Consider the following 15388-nt stretch of genomic DNA (forward strand, 5'->3'; position numbering starts at 1 on the left):
ATGGGAGATAAAAATTTTTTTATATATTTTGGAGGTACGATCTACAAATCAGCCACGATGCAGAAGGAGACTCACAGCAATGAAGGGGTTAACTGAAAAGTATTCATATAATAGAAAAAAAAACGATGGATTATTTAATTGGATTGTAAAAAATTGTGGAAAAAAAATGCTTTTTTGTAAGTACTATAAAATTTCCTCAAAATATAAAATAAAAAATAGTATTGAACTAAAATACATTGCATTGATTTTACTGAGTATTTGAGGTGTTTGGCCACTTTTGAGTGTGACCCCTGTTTAATGTTTTTTTTCCATTATTATTATTTATTAACCCTATAAAGCCTACTGTATCTTATCTGATACATGCTTCCTGTCTCTGACTGATAGTTCACACTTTCTTAACAAAAGTAAAAAGTCTTTAACAGTAGAGACGTCCACCTTCAGCTCGTGCTTCACGTGTCTTTGATTTTCATAAAGTACATGTGAGAGTGACTTTGATATTGCTTCAAGATGAGCACTTGCTGGACTGGAGCAGCTGTTTACTTGATCATTTCTTAGAAACATCTGCAGTCCTCAAATATGATTCATCAGGCTCTTGATGAAGGTTTATTTGTTCATCTCTCAATCACTGCAGGGACTGCATTATGTTTTGCTTTGATCATAAATCTAAGCAGTTGCATATTATCTTACTAAGACATTATTGGCAGATATAGAGGTGGCTGATATTTATTATGATTATTTATTATGATATTAATGCAGTTTATGTAAGTATCTGCTGTACCGTTATAAATATCTAGAATTTTAAGTCTCTTTTTGTCCATATAAAAAATGCATATTTTTGCTCATTTTGCCATATTCTCACTAAATGAGCCATAAAAGCCTGATCAGTATGAAATATGATACTCAACAAAATACTTTTTTTACATTTTGTCTAAAGGTTGAAACTCTTCCGTTTAACAAGATCGATTTTTCTGGCTATTTCAAATGTCAGGCTTAATTAAATTTCACATTCAGAAACATTTTTACATTGTCTTCAAAACGGCGTTCGAGCAGTTTCACAGCCCGTGTTGTTGTGCGCCGCCACAAGCTCGACACACGTGTCAGAATCAGGCTTTTCCCCTCCAGATCTCATCGACGTTACATAACTATGACAACAGCAACAGACGGCAAACATGTGTCTTGAGAAAATCAACATTTTTCACATGTTAATATGTAATCTTGTAATCCGTTCTCCACAGCAACAGTCTCTTTATGTATAACATGTTGATCATGAGAACTGAACCCAGTGAGGTTTAGGCTGGTAAATGAAGGATGTGAGATCAGACTGTGGTTGATTCCCGTCTGGAGTCGAATCTTTGTAATGAATAACAAGGTCGTTTGCAGGTTGATTCAGTCAAAGGAAAGGAAATCAGTTTGTCTGCCTTTTCATCAATACACAATCGCCACATACATAACACACAGATTGCAGGAGAGCTAGTGCAATTCTCTCTGAATGTGTTTGTGGTGTGTTTATAGGTAATGGTGTGTGTGACGCGCTCAACAGCGGCTGGGATCAGAGTTTGTACCTTCAGCAGCGACTTCATCAACTCAAGGACACGCGGAGAGACTTCAGTCCTGTAAGACACACACACACACATTCTTGTACATCTATCTTTATGAGGACTTTCATCGACACAATGCAATCTCTAGCCGCTCACCCTAACCTTACCCATCACACCTAAGTGCCTAACCCGACCCCTGACCCTAAACCGACCCTTAACCTCATTATAACCGTATCCCTAAAACCAAGTCTTGACCCTCAAACAGGCCTTTAAAGGGCTCTCAGAAAGTGGGGACCGGCCCAAATGTATTTGTCCTTTAGTTGTCAACTTATTGTCGTTCTGCAGACGTGCATGTGTAGTTCCAGAGCGTAGGCAAAGCCAGGGTTATTATCACCAACTAAAACACTATTCAAAACATTTCTGTTTAGTGAAATAAAGCTGAAATTAAATAAAATATAAATATTTGTTGGAAAGCTTAAACTAAATAAATTATAAACTGTAAATAAAAGCTGAAATAAAAATAAATGAAACCTAAATAGCAATATTTTAAAAAAAATTAAACGCTAAAAGATTGTATGAATAATGACAACATGTTTTATACGTTAAAATATCTTTAACTCACCAAAATAAACTAATTTAAGCATTTTTTATAAGTTATGAGATTCAACAAAATTTGATGGAAAAGCTCAAATAAAATATAAATATTAGTTTAAATCACCCAAAATAAACTGGAAATAAATGAAACCTAAAACTGAAATAAATATAAATATAAATTAGAACTAAATAGCAGTATTAAAAAAAACTGCAATGCAAGAAGTATGATCAATGGCAACATGTTTTACATTAATTTAACTTATCAAAATAATTTAAGCAATTTCAACTCAAGTTACACGAGATTTAATTTAAAAAAAGTTGAAATTACCTTTACAGGCAATTTAAAAAATGTAAAGCAGCAACTGAACTTACGTTTTTAACAGTGTATATTTTTAACAGTGTAAACTAAAAAATAAATAAATAAAAGCAACTTCAAATGAGGGTGAAACAACATTTTAAAGATGAGCAAACCGAAACCGACCCTGAGCAGAACATGTGTTAGTGAGTGCACTCGTGTTCACACCACTGACATCCACACCAGTTCATGTGCAGCTTTACATGTGCTGAGGGAGATCGAAGCGCTTGCGAGGCAGTGGCACATTTAGGTCATTTTATGCTTCTGTGTGTCAAAAAAAAAAGTTATCCGAGTTTAAATCTTTATTTTCCTCTAGTATGAAGCTTATAAAACCAACATGGAAAGCAGAAACTAAACTATCTACAGAGTTTCAGACTGAAATCACTGAAAACAGTGTGTGAGACAGCATTAGCGGGCGGATGCGGTGTGTGTGTGTGTGTGTGTGTGTCTTCGGCACTGAGAACACGTGTGTGTCGCCGGTAAAAGCCCGAACCGGAGCCGCTTGAAAGACTTCAGCCTCAAACATTGTTCTTTCACCATGTGAGTTCACCTCAAACCAGCTTCTTCTGCAGGAAAGACACACACACACACACACAGCCAGATCTGATGGTGTTGTTGTTGTTGTTGTAACTGTGTGATGTGTATTAGTATTCAGCAGCACATGTTCCCATCAGCCCCGGAGAGCAGATCCGTGCATCTCCTGCAGTCATTACCATTATCACTGTCACACAAGCTCTCGCACAGGGAAAGAGACTCTCTCACACACACACACATACACACACGCGCACACACACTCTCACACACACAATCTCATACACTCACACACACACAATCTTAAAATCCACACACACACACACACACACACACACACACAATCACACACACAATCTCATACACTCATGTGCACACAATCTCATACACTCTCACACACACACACACACACACACACACACACACAGATACACACACACACACACACACACACTCACACACACAATCTCATACACTCACACACACGCACACACACTCTCACACACACAATCTCATACACTCACAAACACACACACACACACACACACACTATTTCTCACACACATAAACACACATGCGCACACACACACACACACACACACACAATCTCATACACTCACGCACACACACTCTCACACACACAATCTCATACACTCACACACACACACACACACACACACACACTCTCACAGTTCTAGTTCAAAAGCATGCTTTTTAGATGCATCTTTTGGCAGGATTGCATGTATTTGAGAATGGATTCCCAGAAGGCTTTGCAGTTCCATGTCATTAAGAGCCTCTGAGAGCGAGAACAGGGACAGACCGTGATGATCCGTCTATAAAAACTGATGCTGTAAAACACACACTCGCTTTCAGATAAAAGAACGAGAACGCTACTCATGTAAATGGTGATATCATAGATGAGTGTGTGTGTGTGTGTGTGTGAGAGAGAGAGAGAGAGAGAGATAGAGAGGGTGAGTGTGTGTGTGTGTGTGTGTGTGTGTGTGTGTGAAAGAGAGAGAGAGAGAGGGAGAGTGTCAAATTAATCCATCATGCCTTGAAGAATTCGCAGCAAACCGAACCACCTGGAAGCAGCTCTGCCACACAGGAATAGTGCAGTTGGAATCTGAGAGGAATATAAGGAAACAACAAAAAAGACTACGAAGGCATGCAACCATGTATGCCTCTACAAACTCAGACTTTACATGCCCAATATGTAATAAAATTTGTGGATCAAGGATTGGACTCTACAGTCATAAAAGAGTACACCGCAAATGAAGTGGAATGTCATCATCGGATACGATGGACTACCAAGAGAGAGTGTGTGTGTGTGTGTGTGTGTGTGTGTGTGTGTGTGTGTGTGTGTGTGTGTGTGTGTGTGTGTGTGTGAGAGAGAGAGTGTGTATGTGTGTGTGAGAGAGACAGAGAGAGAGGGAGAGTGTGTGTGTGTGTGTGTTCTCATCGGACTCTCTGTTCTTTTCCGTGGTCTCAATCGCAGCTCATCATCAGATCTGGTTTCTGAAATAAAGCCTCTGAGATGATCATGATGTTCAGTGTGTGTGCTGAATCTGCTGAACTCAGCATCTGCTCTTCCATTAGCGAGATCTGAGTTATTCTGAGATTAAATCCCCAGACAAATTAAACAGACCCAGACGAGTCTCTCTGCACTGCACGCAGTGTGAGAGCGTGCAGCAGCTGGAAGTAATCCCGCTCAGATTCACATCTCGGACTTTGAGAGATCAGTTCTGAGATCTTTTCTTTTTGATGAGATTTTCTCTCGTGTCCATTGGTGTGTGTGAGAGTCTGTTGAGATGTTGAGATCTGATCTGTGTGTGTGTGTGTGTTCTCAGGAGGTCGAGGGTCTGGAGGTCATAGGCTCTGCGGCTCGTTCTCCTCCGCCGGACGGGAGAGAGGAAGAGGAGGATGAAGAAGAAGAGCAGAAGGAAAACCAGTACGACTCTGTCACCTGTCGCTCTCCTCCTCCTGAAGTGACTGGATGACTCTCATGTTTTCCCCTCTCTCTCTCTCTCTCTCTCGCTCAGAGACCCTTTGGCGCTGTTTGATGATGTCATCAGTGATGTGGATCTGCGTCCCGCTCTGAGGGTCAGTGGAGATCTGGCGCTCTGGAGCCGCATCACTTCCTCTCAGCAGGTGAAGAAGAGATGAAGCTGAAGATCTGATCCAGGTCTTATATCATGAGTCAGTGTGGATCACCAGAACTGTTGGAATGTTGGAATGTTGCGATGTTGCTCGGCAACCGTAGATAATGTAATTAAGCCTTGAACTTAACTGATACTTTTATTTATTTATTCAAATTGTGTGTGTGTGTGTGTTCAGGGGCAGGAGGGCGTCTCTGCCCGGCTGATGTTCGAGACGGTCACGGGACAGAGTGTGAGCGCTGATCTGGAGTTAAAGAATGAAGGAAGTACTGTGATTTACTACAGCTGGGAGAGACTGACACCAACACACACTCACACTCAACACTTCTACTTCAACAGCACTACAGGTACACACACACACACACACACACACTCTCTCTCTCATACTCAAAACATCTACTTCAACAGCACTACAGGTACACGCACACACACACACTCTCTCACACTCAAAACATCTACTTCAACCGCACTACAGGTACACACACACACACACACACACACACACATACACACACTGATGTGTTTGACTCTCTCTGTCAGCGGTGATCTTACCCGGCAGCACTAAACGCATCAGCTTCATCTTCAAGAGTGTGTGTGTGGGGATCATGACTGAGGTGTGGCGTCTGAACACACACCCGGTGCTGATGGGCGGAGCTTCACTGCTGGTCACTCTGAGGGGCGTGGCCTTAGATCAGGATAAGAGCGCACAGCAGAGAGCCGCACTCCAGGTGTGTGTGTGTGTGTGTATAGATATTTTAGGGGTGTAACGGCACATCACGTATTTCCTCCTGATCCGGAAGTGGAAAATGAAGTGCAGGAGGGTTGGGCTAAGGCTTTGAATGCTCAAATATAGTTTAAGTGCAGCTAATTGTAACACTTTAGTTTACGGTCCACTTCTCACTATTAACTTGTTTCTTTTTAACATGCATATTACTTGGGGATTGGCTGTTTATTAGTGCTTTTAAAGCACATATTAGGCTAATGCCTTATTCTGCATGATCATATTCTACATCCCTTAATCCACCCAATCCCTAACCTTAACAACTACCTTACTAACTATTAATAAGCAGTAAATTAGGAGTTTATAGTTAATAGTGAGAATTGGCCCCTAAACTAAAGTGTGACCATTTTTGCTATTGTATCAAACTCGTATCGAGTGACTTCTGTGTACCGTTACTCCCCTAATGTGTGTGTATATATATAACTGTGTGATATTGCTTGTTGAACTGCCCCTGTGTGAGCAGAAGGAGCTGGAGCGGAAAGCGTGTGTGTCGTTGTGTCGACGGATCCTCATGGATCTCCTGAGAGGAGTTTGTTCTCCGGAGCGTCCCGTCTCTCCTGATGATCTCTACATCACAGACGAGCAGCTGTTCCTCACACACAACCCTGGTGTACGTCATCACCGTAACACACACACACACAACAACCCTGGTGTACGTCATCACCGTAACACACACACACAACCCTGGTGTACGTCATCACCGTAACACACACACACACAACCCTGGTGTACGTCATCACAGTAACACACACACACAACCCTGGTGTACGTCATCACCGTAACACACACACACACACACACAACCCTGGTGTACGTCATCACCGTAACACACACACACACAACCCTGATATACGTCATCATCACAGTAATGCTCTTTACAGGACACCCATGATGCATGATGTCATATGTATGATGTCAGAGAAATTCACTCAAATATAACGTCCCCTTCAGAGGACTAAAGTCTATTCCTGGGTCCCAGGAGGACATATCCCCCCCATATCATATCATATCATATCTCATATCATATCTCATATCATATCAAAGCTGGAATATACAAGCTTCCAAACAAGCACATCTAGATGTCAAATACAACATAATGTAGAGACAGGAAGTGCTGTGCGCTAAGAAGCAGAAGTGCTTCATGCAGCGGTGAGTCAGACACTTTCATAACAGCTTGATGAAAACATTCACATCATAATAAACAGTTATAATTACAAAACAGCGCTTGGGTGTATTTCAGCTGGAGAGATGATTACGTTAGATGAGCATAATGCTGTTTCCCCGTCTCAGTTCTGGAGGAATATCTGCCTTGCACAATCTGTAATATGAAAGGACATCATGATAACAGTCAGTTACTGTACAATAGAGTCTAATACTCGGGTGATTGGCAAAGTTTCCTCATTTATTTCCATTTATAGGCAATAAAGACGAGGCCGTGAATGATGAGATAACATCTATACACACACGTCAGCTTAACACTCATTTTGCAGACTTTTCTCGTTGTTCGGCCTTTACTCACACAAGCTTGTAAACACACACACACACACACACACACAGAGAATAGCGGTGAGGGTAATCATCTCCATTAAGCGTATAATTGCTTGAGTTGTGTGATTTGGTCCTGAACACGACTGAGGGTCCCGGTGCGGCTCAGCGTGTGTCGGGTCCCTCGTGTCCCCTCCGGAGAACACGGGAACACACAGATCATCCTCACATTATACATTCAGCCGAAACATGCTGTTCCTCTTAAGCAGAGTGGACGGTTACAGTTGAGTTTTAGTGTGTGTGTGTGTGTGTTCTTTCACAGTTGCAGTTCCAGCGTGGGCCTGTGGAGGCGCTGCGGGGATTATGGGAGCAGGTCAGCGGGTCAGCACACACACCTGTGTGGGATCTGTCGTTAAACACACTCAGACAGGTACACATCATTGGGGAAGAGCGTCAGGATTCTACAACATGTCTGTTATATTTCACCACACAATCTAAAGAAAAGAGAGCAACCCATGAAGACTGTTCTTTTAGGACCATGCAATATTTTTTGCCATTATTTTCATGACATTTAAATCAAATTTCCCTCCAATTCTCATTACTTTTATTCCAAAAAAGAAAACCTCATTCTCTGATGTCAGTTAATGGTCACGTGACAAATAAATAATTTCTCTGTTTTTTTTTTTGGGGGGGGGTTTTTTTTGAAATTGTTTAATTTGTTTATTTATTTAAAAAAATATTAGTATTTTTATGGTTTGGTTATTAGCTTTTATCACCTCATGAACCTCCGTTTGGTAAACCCTGCTTTAATAAATAATAATAATAATAGCAATTTTTATTGTGTAATATGACAAAATAAAGAAAAATTAGAAATGATAATTTTTGCCTATTTTATCTGCATTGTGACATTATTTTTTTGACATCAAGCACATTAATCTGGCAAATGCACATTTTCTTTAATATAAAGAAAAGTACTCAGTACTTAAATGTATAATACACTGTAACATCTTAAAATAAAGTATAACCATTTGTTATTCACCCATCATATACACAGTGTGTATGTGTATATTAGTATTGAATAACATGACGCTCTGTACACAGTGTGTGTATTTCATCCAAAAATGATCATTTACTCCCTGTCATGTCACTCCAAACTCACATGTCTTTCTTTCTTCTGTGGGACACAATCTTCACACACACTTTTCAATACGCTGACCGGTCAAAGTGACCTTGAAAGCTCAAAGATGCCGAACAAGCAGCCTAGTCTGTGTGTGTGTGTGTGTCATGTTCAAGATTAATTATTGCTTTATGTGAGAATCACACTCATATTTAAGCCATTGATTCGCTGAAAATCCATTCTCTGTACGGAAATGAGCAGCGTGAACATTCTGCTGAACGTGTCAGTTTGACACACAGGAAGTCCACCGGTTTTTGGAGCATTAATGCTGAACGCAGTGTGTGTTTGTCCTCTAGGCTGTGCTGTGCGTTCCTGAGACACACAGTGTGATCAGAGAGACGTGTTTGAGTCAGTTCAACTCGCTGATGCTGGAGCTGCAGCGGCCACCGATACACACACCGGCGGTGCGATCACACATCATCAGGTGCGAAACACACACACACACACCACCTGTGACATCAGGTGACACAAACACACACGATTTTACCTGGTTATTATTTTATAGTCCATTACTGTGAGCTAAACAATCGAATAACTGACCTTGGAATATCACAACTGACCAATCAGAATCAAGCATTCCAGAGAGCTGTGTAATAAGATGATGATTGTGTGTGTGTGTGTGTGTGTGTGTGTGTGTGTGTGTGTGTGTGCAGTCTGCAGTTATGGAGGGAGCTGCTGGACGGTTTGGTCACGGAGTCTGTGAGATTGAGACACAAACTGGGGCTTCCAGAGAACAACACCTGGAGTGACATGACACACAACCTCCACACCTGTGAGTACACACACACACACACACACACACTCACACACACACATGCATGAAAGGTTGAGGATGGTCTAACCTTTAACGTGATCCGCAGTGGAGCAGAAGGAAGAAGAGGAGAGGACAGAAGGAGACGAGCAGAGAAGAGCGAGAGCAGCAGCAGTGAGAGCAGAGGTGTGTGTGTGTGTGTGTGAGCTGTGATGAGTGCTGCTCACCAGCAGAGGACAGCAGATGCCATCAGACCTATAACACTCAGTCTCCACACACACTGTAAACACAAATAAGTTGGCAAAACTCAGTTTTGTCAATATTTGTAAGTTAAGAAATTCAAAGTTTAAGTTAGCAAAACTTTTTTTTATTTTGTACTCAAACATTTTCAAGTTGAGAGCAATTAAAATGTATAAGTTAGCTAATTTATACTTTTAACTTAAAATGATCATGTAATCTCAACTGAAATATGTTTAGTAGTAGAAACTTGGCTAGCTTTACTCGCTAATTCAGTAAATGTTAGCTTGCCAATTGGAAACGCAATGCTTTGATAGCATTAGTATAGCATAGCAACTGCTGAATGAGTACGACAACATAAATCTTTTCTCAAACTAAGCTCATGCTCCACTCGTCACATGATGCTAAACCCAACGAAAAACAGAAACTCTTCTGAACTAGCATTACAAAACATTAAAGAATCGCCCACTTAACTAATGTTAAGTGATTAATATCTTGCACAATTTTTTTTTATATATATCACATAGTTTTTGCATTTACTCTCACTTTTGAGTGCCATGGCAAAGCATGCTGGGAAATAGAAAGCCCAGCCCAGTTTCACTTACTTAAATTTAAGTTTGTGTGAAATTAAAACAAACAAGTTCATAAAACTCAAAACAATGAAACAATTCAGATGACTTCAAATGTGTCAGTTTGGTGAATTTAAAAGAAAATAAGATCATTGATTGAACTTATTTGTTGAATTTAAGTTCACACTACTCATAAGCAATTCATTATTTTGAGCGTTAGGGTTTACAGCGCTTCACCAAAACACGCCTCTCTGGATCAACGTCACACAAACCATCATTTCACCAACAAATGGAAGTTTTATCAGAAAACGAATCAGAAGGAAATCACTGGAAACTAGCAAGATCGCAAAACAAACATGATAAAAGTGGCCGTTTGTTGGCATTTCTGTTGTTTACTTGAATATTTAAAACCCAAGCATCGATATTTTACTACAGGTTTACAATAAAAAGTGATGCATTGATCATAATGAATTAATTTCTGTCAAGACTGCACATTAGTCACACAGAAATAAAGATATTTTACAAACGAAAGAGGACACACGTACTTATTCAGTCGCGTCTGTTTATGTTTATTTGGTAGTTACAGGACATATTTACATCACATTTAGAAATAATGATCATTTCTACAAATATAAAAAATATGACCTGAGGAGCTTTAGCACGCTCTCCAGTGACAGTCCAGTCCAGTTATATTCAGTCAGAGAAACAGAGAAGCGCCTGAAAAGTTGCTTATTTTATGACATATGCAGAACTAAATATGGATATCAGACAGTCTGTTATAAAGAGACGAGTAATGACAGATAAAATAAAGACACGATTGTGATAGCCGATATGATTTGTCTGATTTCTTCAAGTGGTCACATTTACCATGTTTACTATGGTAATGTTTACAGACTGAAGTTATTTCACACACTCGCTGCTGTCTCTGAAAGTGAGTTTGAGCTAAAATGGTTTTGAAAGTCTTTAATGCTGATGTTAGCTGGTATATGGACTCATCCGGCGCTGCCGTCTCCAGACTCAGATAAACTCCTCCTCTGTTCAGGATCACTCCTCAAGCCCGAGCTCGCACGCTTTTGGCCCGACAGTGGAAACACGGCTAGTGAAGTCATGTGTGCTGGTGCTTCACTGACCTAGAATATATGGAAGGCCAAAAGGGCCAAAAACGTAAGAAACTGTCGTGTAAATAAAGCATTAAGCCGCTTGAAGCCGTGATTTACAGTGAGTTTAGAACAGCTCAGGGGCGTTGTTAGACACGACGCGGAGCCGAGTAAATCCCCCTCAGCTGTTCTAAATCCACTGTAAAACCGACTTAATGCTTTTATAAAACGGTTACTCCATAAAAATATTCACTTTAATATTTATTTGATTCATAAAATAAACACCAGCAACAAAAAATATAACGTTTCAACACATGTATTCCTCCGCCAGCAAAGTAGTTCCAAAGAGGTTGCCAAGCAACACATGCAGCAACAAATGCTGCGTCTCAATTCGTCTACTTATGCTACGCCCTAAAGGTATGTACTCTTTTTGTGAAGAAAAAGTGCATACTTTCGAGTGTGTAGCAGGAGAGTAGACTAGCTTTGGGAGAAACTGTCACGTCATACAATTGCGTCTTCAACGGTTGCTCTCTGTCACAGTAAACTGACCTGTCAATCATCTTGTCAAAGATCAAATCCTCCACATTTCATTTCCTGCTGTATCGGAGAGAAATGCAGAAGCACGCTGATCTGTCAGTCACAGGTCTCTCATGCGGAGAATATTAATGCATAATGATGCATTTAAAAGTTCATGGCCAAACGGATCTTTATGAAAGTCCACATTGTTATTCCAGTCCAGATGAAATATTATATAACACGGATAACAATAAATATATATATATATTTTTTTATCAGGTTAAACTTTGATTAGTCACTCAAACCTTTATCTGAACCTCTCACCGTCGGTCGCGCATATCCGCCATGTTTTGTAGTTTTTTAACACTTTTTACTCATGTTTGTAGTTCCTCCTCCAAGGCACAATGGATTGTGGGTAATATTAGCTGTTATAGTGAGCACGGATCCACACTTCGAAAATCCATCGGAAATTGTAGACCATCCGGGGACTTCTGGCTTCCTCTTTTCAACACAGGCCCTGTCCCAAATGGCACTTTCGGTCTTGTGGACAATGGCTGCCGCGTGCGCGTGTCCGCTAAGTCTGTGAGACCGTAGGGTGTCCCATTTGTCATTCTAGGCCTCAGAAGGGTGCTGACTTCTTCCCGACAGTCAAAGCGTCATTACGTCATGAAAGTGCGGACTCGTAGGAAGACCACGAGTGCTTAGGGTGCCATTTGGGACAGGGCCACACTATGCTTTGGACGTGGCTCAACCAATCAGAATCAAGGTCCGGAACTATCCGTTTTCTAAAACGCCTCCAGCGCTCCAGCGTCGTGTGTGTTTGAGTCGCACATGTGGAGTTTTCTTCAGGAAGTGAAGCGTCTGGTGTCGGTTTGTAGTGCGACTGTGACCAGATGGAACTGGATAATATCCTGAATGTTCTGATCCAATCTGACTGATCTGTAATGCTGCCTGGATCATAATCACACACTGCTGGCTCGTTGGCCAGAGGAGAACTGAGCGGCTGAGTCTGGGTTCTGCAAGGGGTTCTCCAGTCTGTCACTGATGGAGTTTTGGTTCCTCGACACTGATGCCTTTTCCACCTTTTTCCACCTTTGTTGCCATTGGCTTGGCTTGCTTAGTTGGGGACATATAATTTAAGATTTAATTTAATATTTCATTTCATTTTCAACAATATCATTGATCTCCTGCATTGACACCATTATATGAACTGAACTGAGCTGGACGATGACATCACGGTTTTCTCCAGAGCGGCTATATATATAAATGAACTAAATGAATAACTTTTTTAAAACAAAAATGAAACATCAGTGAACTGGACTGTGACGCTATTTTCCTCTGGAAACAAACTCTGTTGCATTATTTTCCTGTTATCTCTGTAAAGCTGCTTTGAAACAATCTGTATTGTAAAAAGCGCTATAAATAAAGCTGACTTGACTTGATGCCTGAGTGTGTAGCTCACTAGAGTCTCTCGCTGACACACACTCTGTGGGCGTCATGATCACACTCTCAGGAGGAGGACAGGTGCAGCTTTCACATGTATTACACCACTCTCTCTCTCTCTCTCTCTCTCTCTCTCTCTCTCTCTCTCTCTCACTCTCTCTCTCTCACTCTCTCTCTCTCACTCACTCTCTGTCTCTCTCTCACTCACTCTCTGTCTCTCTCTCACTCACTCTCTGTCTCTCTCTCTCTCTCTCTCTCTCTCCGTCTGTCTCTCGCTCACTCACAGCGGGAGTATAAACACTCAGACTGACGCTCTACACTCTGACACTTACAAATATGTGCTTTTAAAACGGTGTGTGTGTGTGTGTGTGTGTGTGTGTTCAGGAACGCAGGAGCTTGAAGAAACTCGTGCCAGAAGAGAAGAAGACGGATGCAGGAGAGAGAGACTCCAGCTTTACTACTGACCGTCCTGAACACGCACACACACTGCAGGACAGATACAGACCGCTGCTGCACGCACAGGCAAGACACACACACACACACACACACACACACACACACACACACACACACACTCTCTCTCTCACACACACACTCTCTCTCTCACACACACACACACACACACTGCAGGACAGATACACACCGCTGCTGCACGCACAGGCAAGACACACACACTCACACACACACACACACACACACACACACACACTGCAGGACAGATACAGACCGCTGCTGCAAACACAGGCAAGACACACACACTCATTCTCTCTCTCTCTCTCTCTCTCTCTCTCTCTCTCTCTCTCTCTCTCTCACTCACACACTCATTCTCTCACACTCTTTATCACACACACACATACACACACACACACCTTTGTGATGTTTCAGCACACATTCACACATCCAGTCATGATTCATACGGTCATCATTAGTCATAAGCTGATGATGTGTGTGTGTGTGTGTGTGTGTGTGTGTGTGTGTGTGTGTGTGTGTGTGTGTGTGTTTCAGGTGTGTGTGCTGATGGAGAGGATGGTGGATTCTCTGTGTGATTTACTCCACGACTCTCAGACGGCATATTAATACATCTTTAGATCTTTGTGTCTCTAGTCACATGTTGTCTAAAGTGTCAAATCTTGATTATACGTGTCAATATATGTACTTTTACTGTCCAGAAGAACATCTTTCCTGAAACACTTTAACTCTGAAATGATTCAGTAATATCATATGAATGTTTAAGGAAGTTAATGAGCTTGAAGGTGTAGCTGGTTATTGTCACTCTTCTCTGCTGGTGGATGCTGTAACGAGGGCCTTTATTTATGACCGTCTGGAAGTATCCATATATTCTGATCAAAATAAACATGTTTGCAAGCAACATTTGAACTGCACATATTTCAGTATTTTATGAAAACTCCTTCCTTACTGATTAGTGCTTATGCATTGTGTTTCTATCTAACTACCTGTTATAGAGAGTTTATATATATAAAATATGCAGAAAATAACAAAATATGTTCATCTTTATAATACAGTATAGCAGACCAAACCTTCATAAATAAAATACACAGTAAAAAATCGTTTTTAACCCCAACCCCAAATGGGTCGCACATATTGAGTCGCACTATGTTGTTTTTTTTTTTGTTGTTTTTTTTTGTTGTCTTAAAATATATATATATATTACTAGTTGGGTTATATTTAACCCAACCCAGCGTTAAAGCCCCCCCCCCCAAAAAAATATATATATATTGTCATCAATTACTCACCCTCATGTCGTTTCAAACCCGTAGACTTTCATTCATCTTCATTACATAAATGAAGATATTTTTTTATGAAATGTGAGAGATTTCTGTCCTTCCATTGACAGCCTGCGCAACTACCACTTCCTTGCATAGACTGTCAATTGAGGGACAGAAAGCTCTCACATTTCATCAAAAATATCTTAATTTTGTGTTCTGAAGATGAATGAAAGTCTTACGGGCTTGAAACGACATGAGGGTGAGTAATTACTGACAGAATTTACATTTTTGGGTGAATTAACCCTTTAAATACTGTTCCCGCGGCAATGGTTTAAATTGTAACAGTCGAAGCTGCAGTTTGAAAGGTAAGTGTCAACAACTTCTATAACTCTATATGCAGAGCCGGACAGTAACGGAGTACATTTACTTGA

At 40.9% G+C, this 15388-nt stretch overlaps 1 protein-coding gene across 2 annotated transcripts in view; it reads left to right on the forward strand.

The window, feature by feature from the left end:
* Positions 1-14611, forward strand: part of mycbpap (mycbp associated protein) — a 28007-nt gene extending 13396 nt beyond the window's left edge. For both annotated transcript variants that reach the window (XM_084389098.1, XM_084389097.1), the window contains 12 exons: positions 1513-1613; positions 4866-4966; positions 5058-5166; positions 5353-5521; positions 5715-5902; positions 6419-6565; positions 7763-7870; positions 8914-9041; positions 9271-9389; positions 9478-9554; positions 13615-13752; positions 14236-14611. In XM_084389098.1, coding sequence (XP_084245224.1) covers positions 1513-1613; positions 4866-4966; positions 5058-5166; positions 5353-5521; positions 5715-5902; positions 6419-6565; positions 7763-7870; positions 8914-9041; positions 9271-9389; positions 9478-9554; positions 13615-13752; positions 14236-14307 — 1457 coding nt within the window. In that variant the 3' untranslated portion in view covers positions 14308-14611. The remainder of the gene's footprint in view (positions 1-1512; positions 1614-4865; positions 4967-5057; positions 5167-5352; positions 5522-5714; positions 5903-6418; positions 6566-7762; positions 7871-8913; positions 9042-9270; positions 9390-9477; positions 9555-13614; positions 13753-14235) is intronic.
* The last annotated feature ends 777 nt before the right edge of the window (positions 14612-15388 follow it).

The sequence above is a fragment of the Rutilus rutilus genome (genome assembly GCF_951802725.1).
Source record: "Rutilus rutilus genome assembly, chromosome: 2".
Classification (NCBI taxonomy): domain Eukaryota; kingdom Metazoa; phylum Chordata; class Actinopteri; order Cypriniformes; family Leuciscidae; genus Rutilus; species Rutilus rutilus.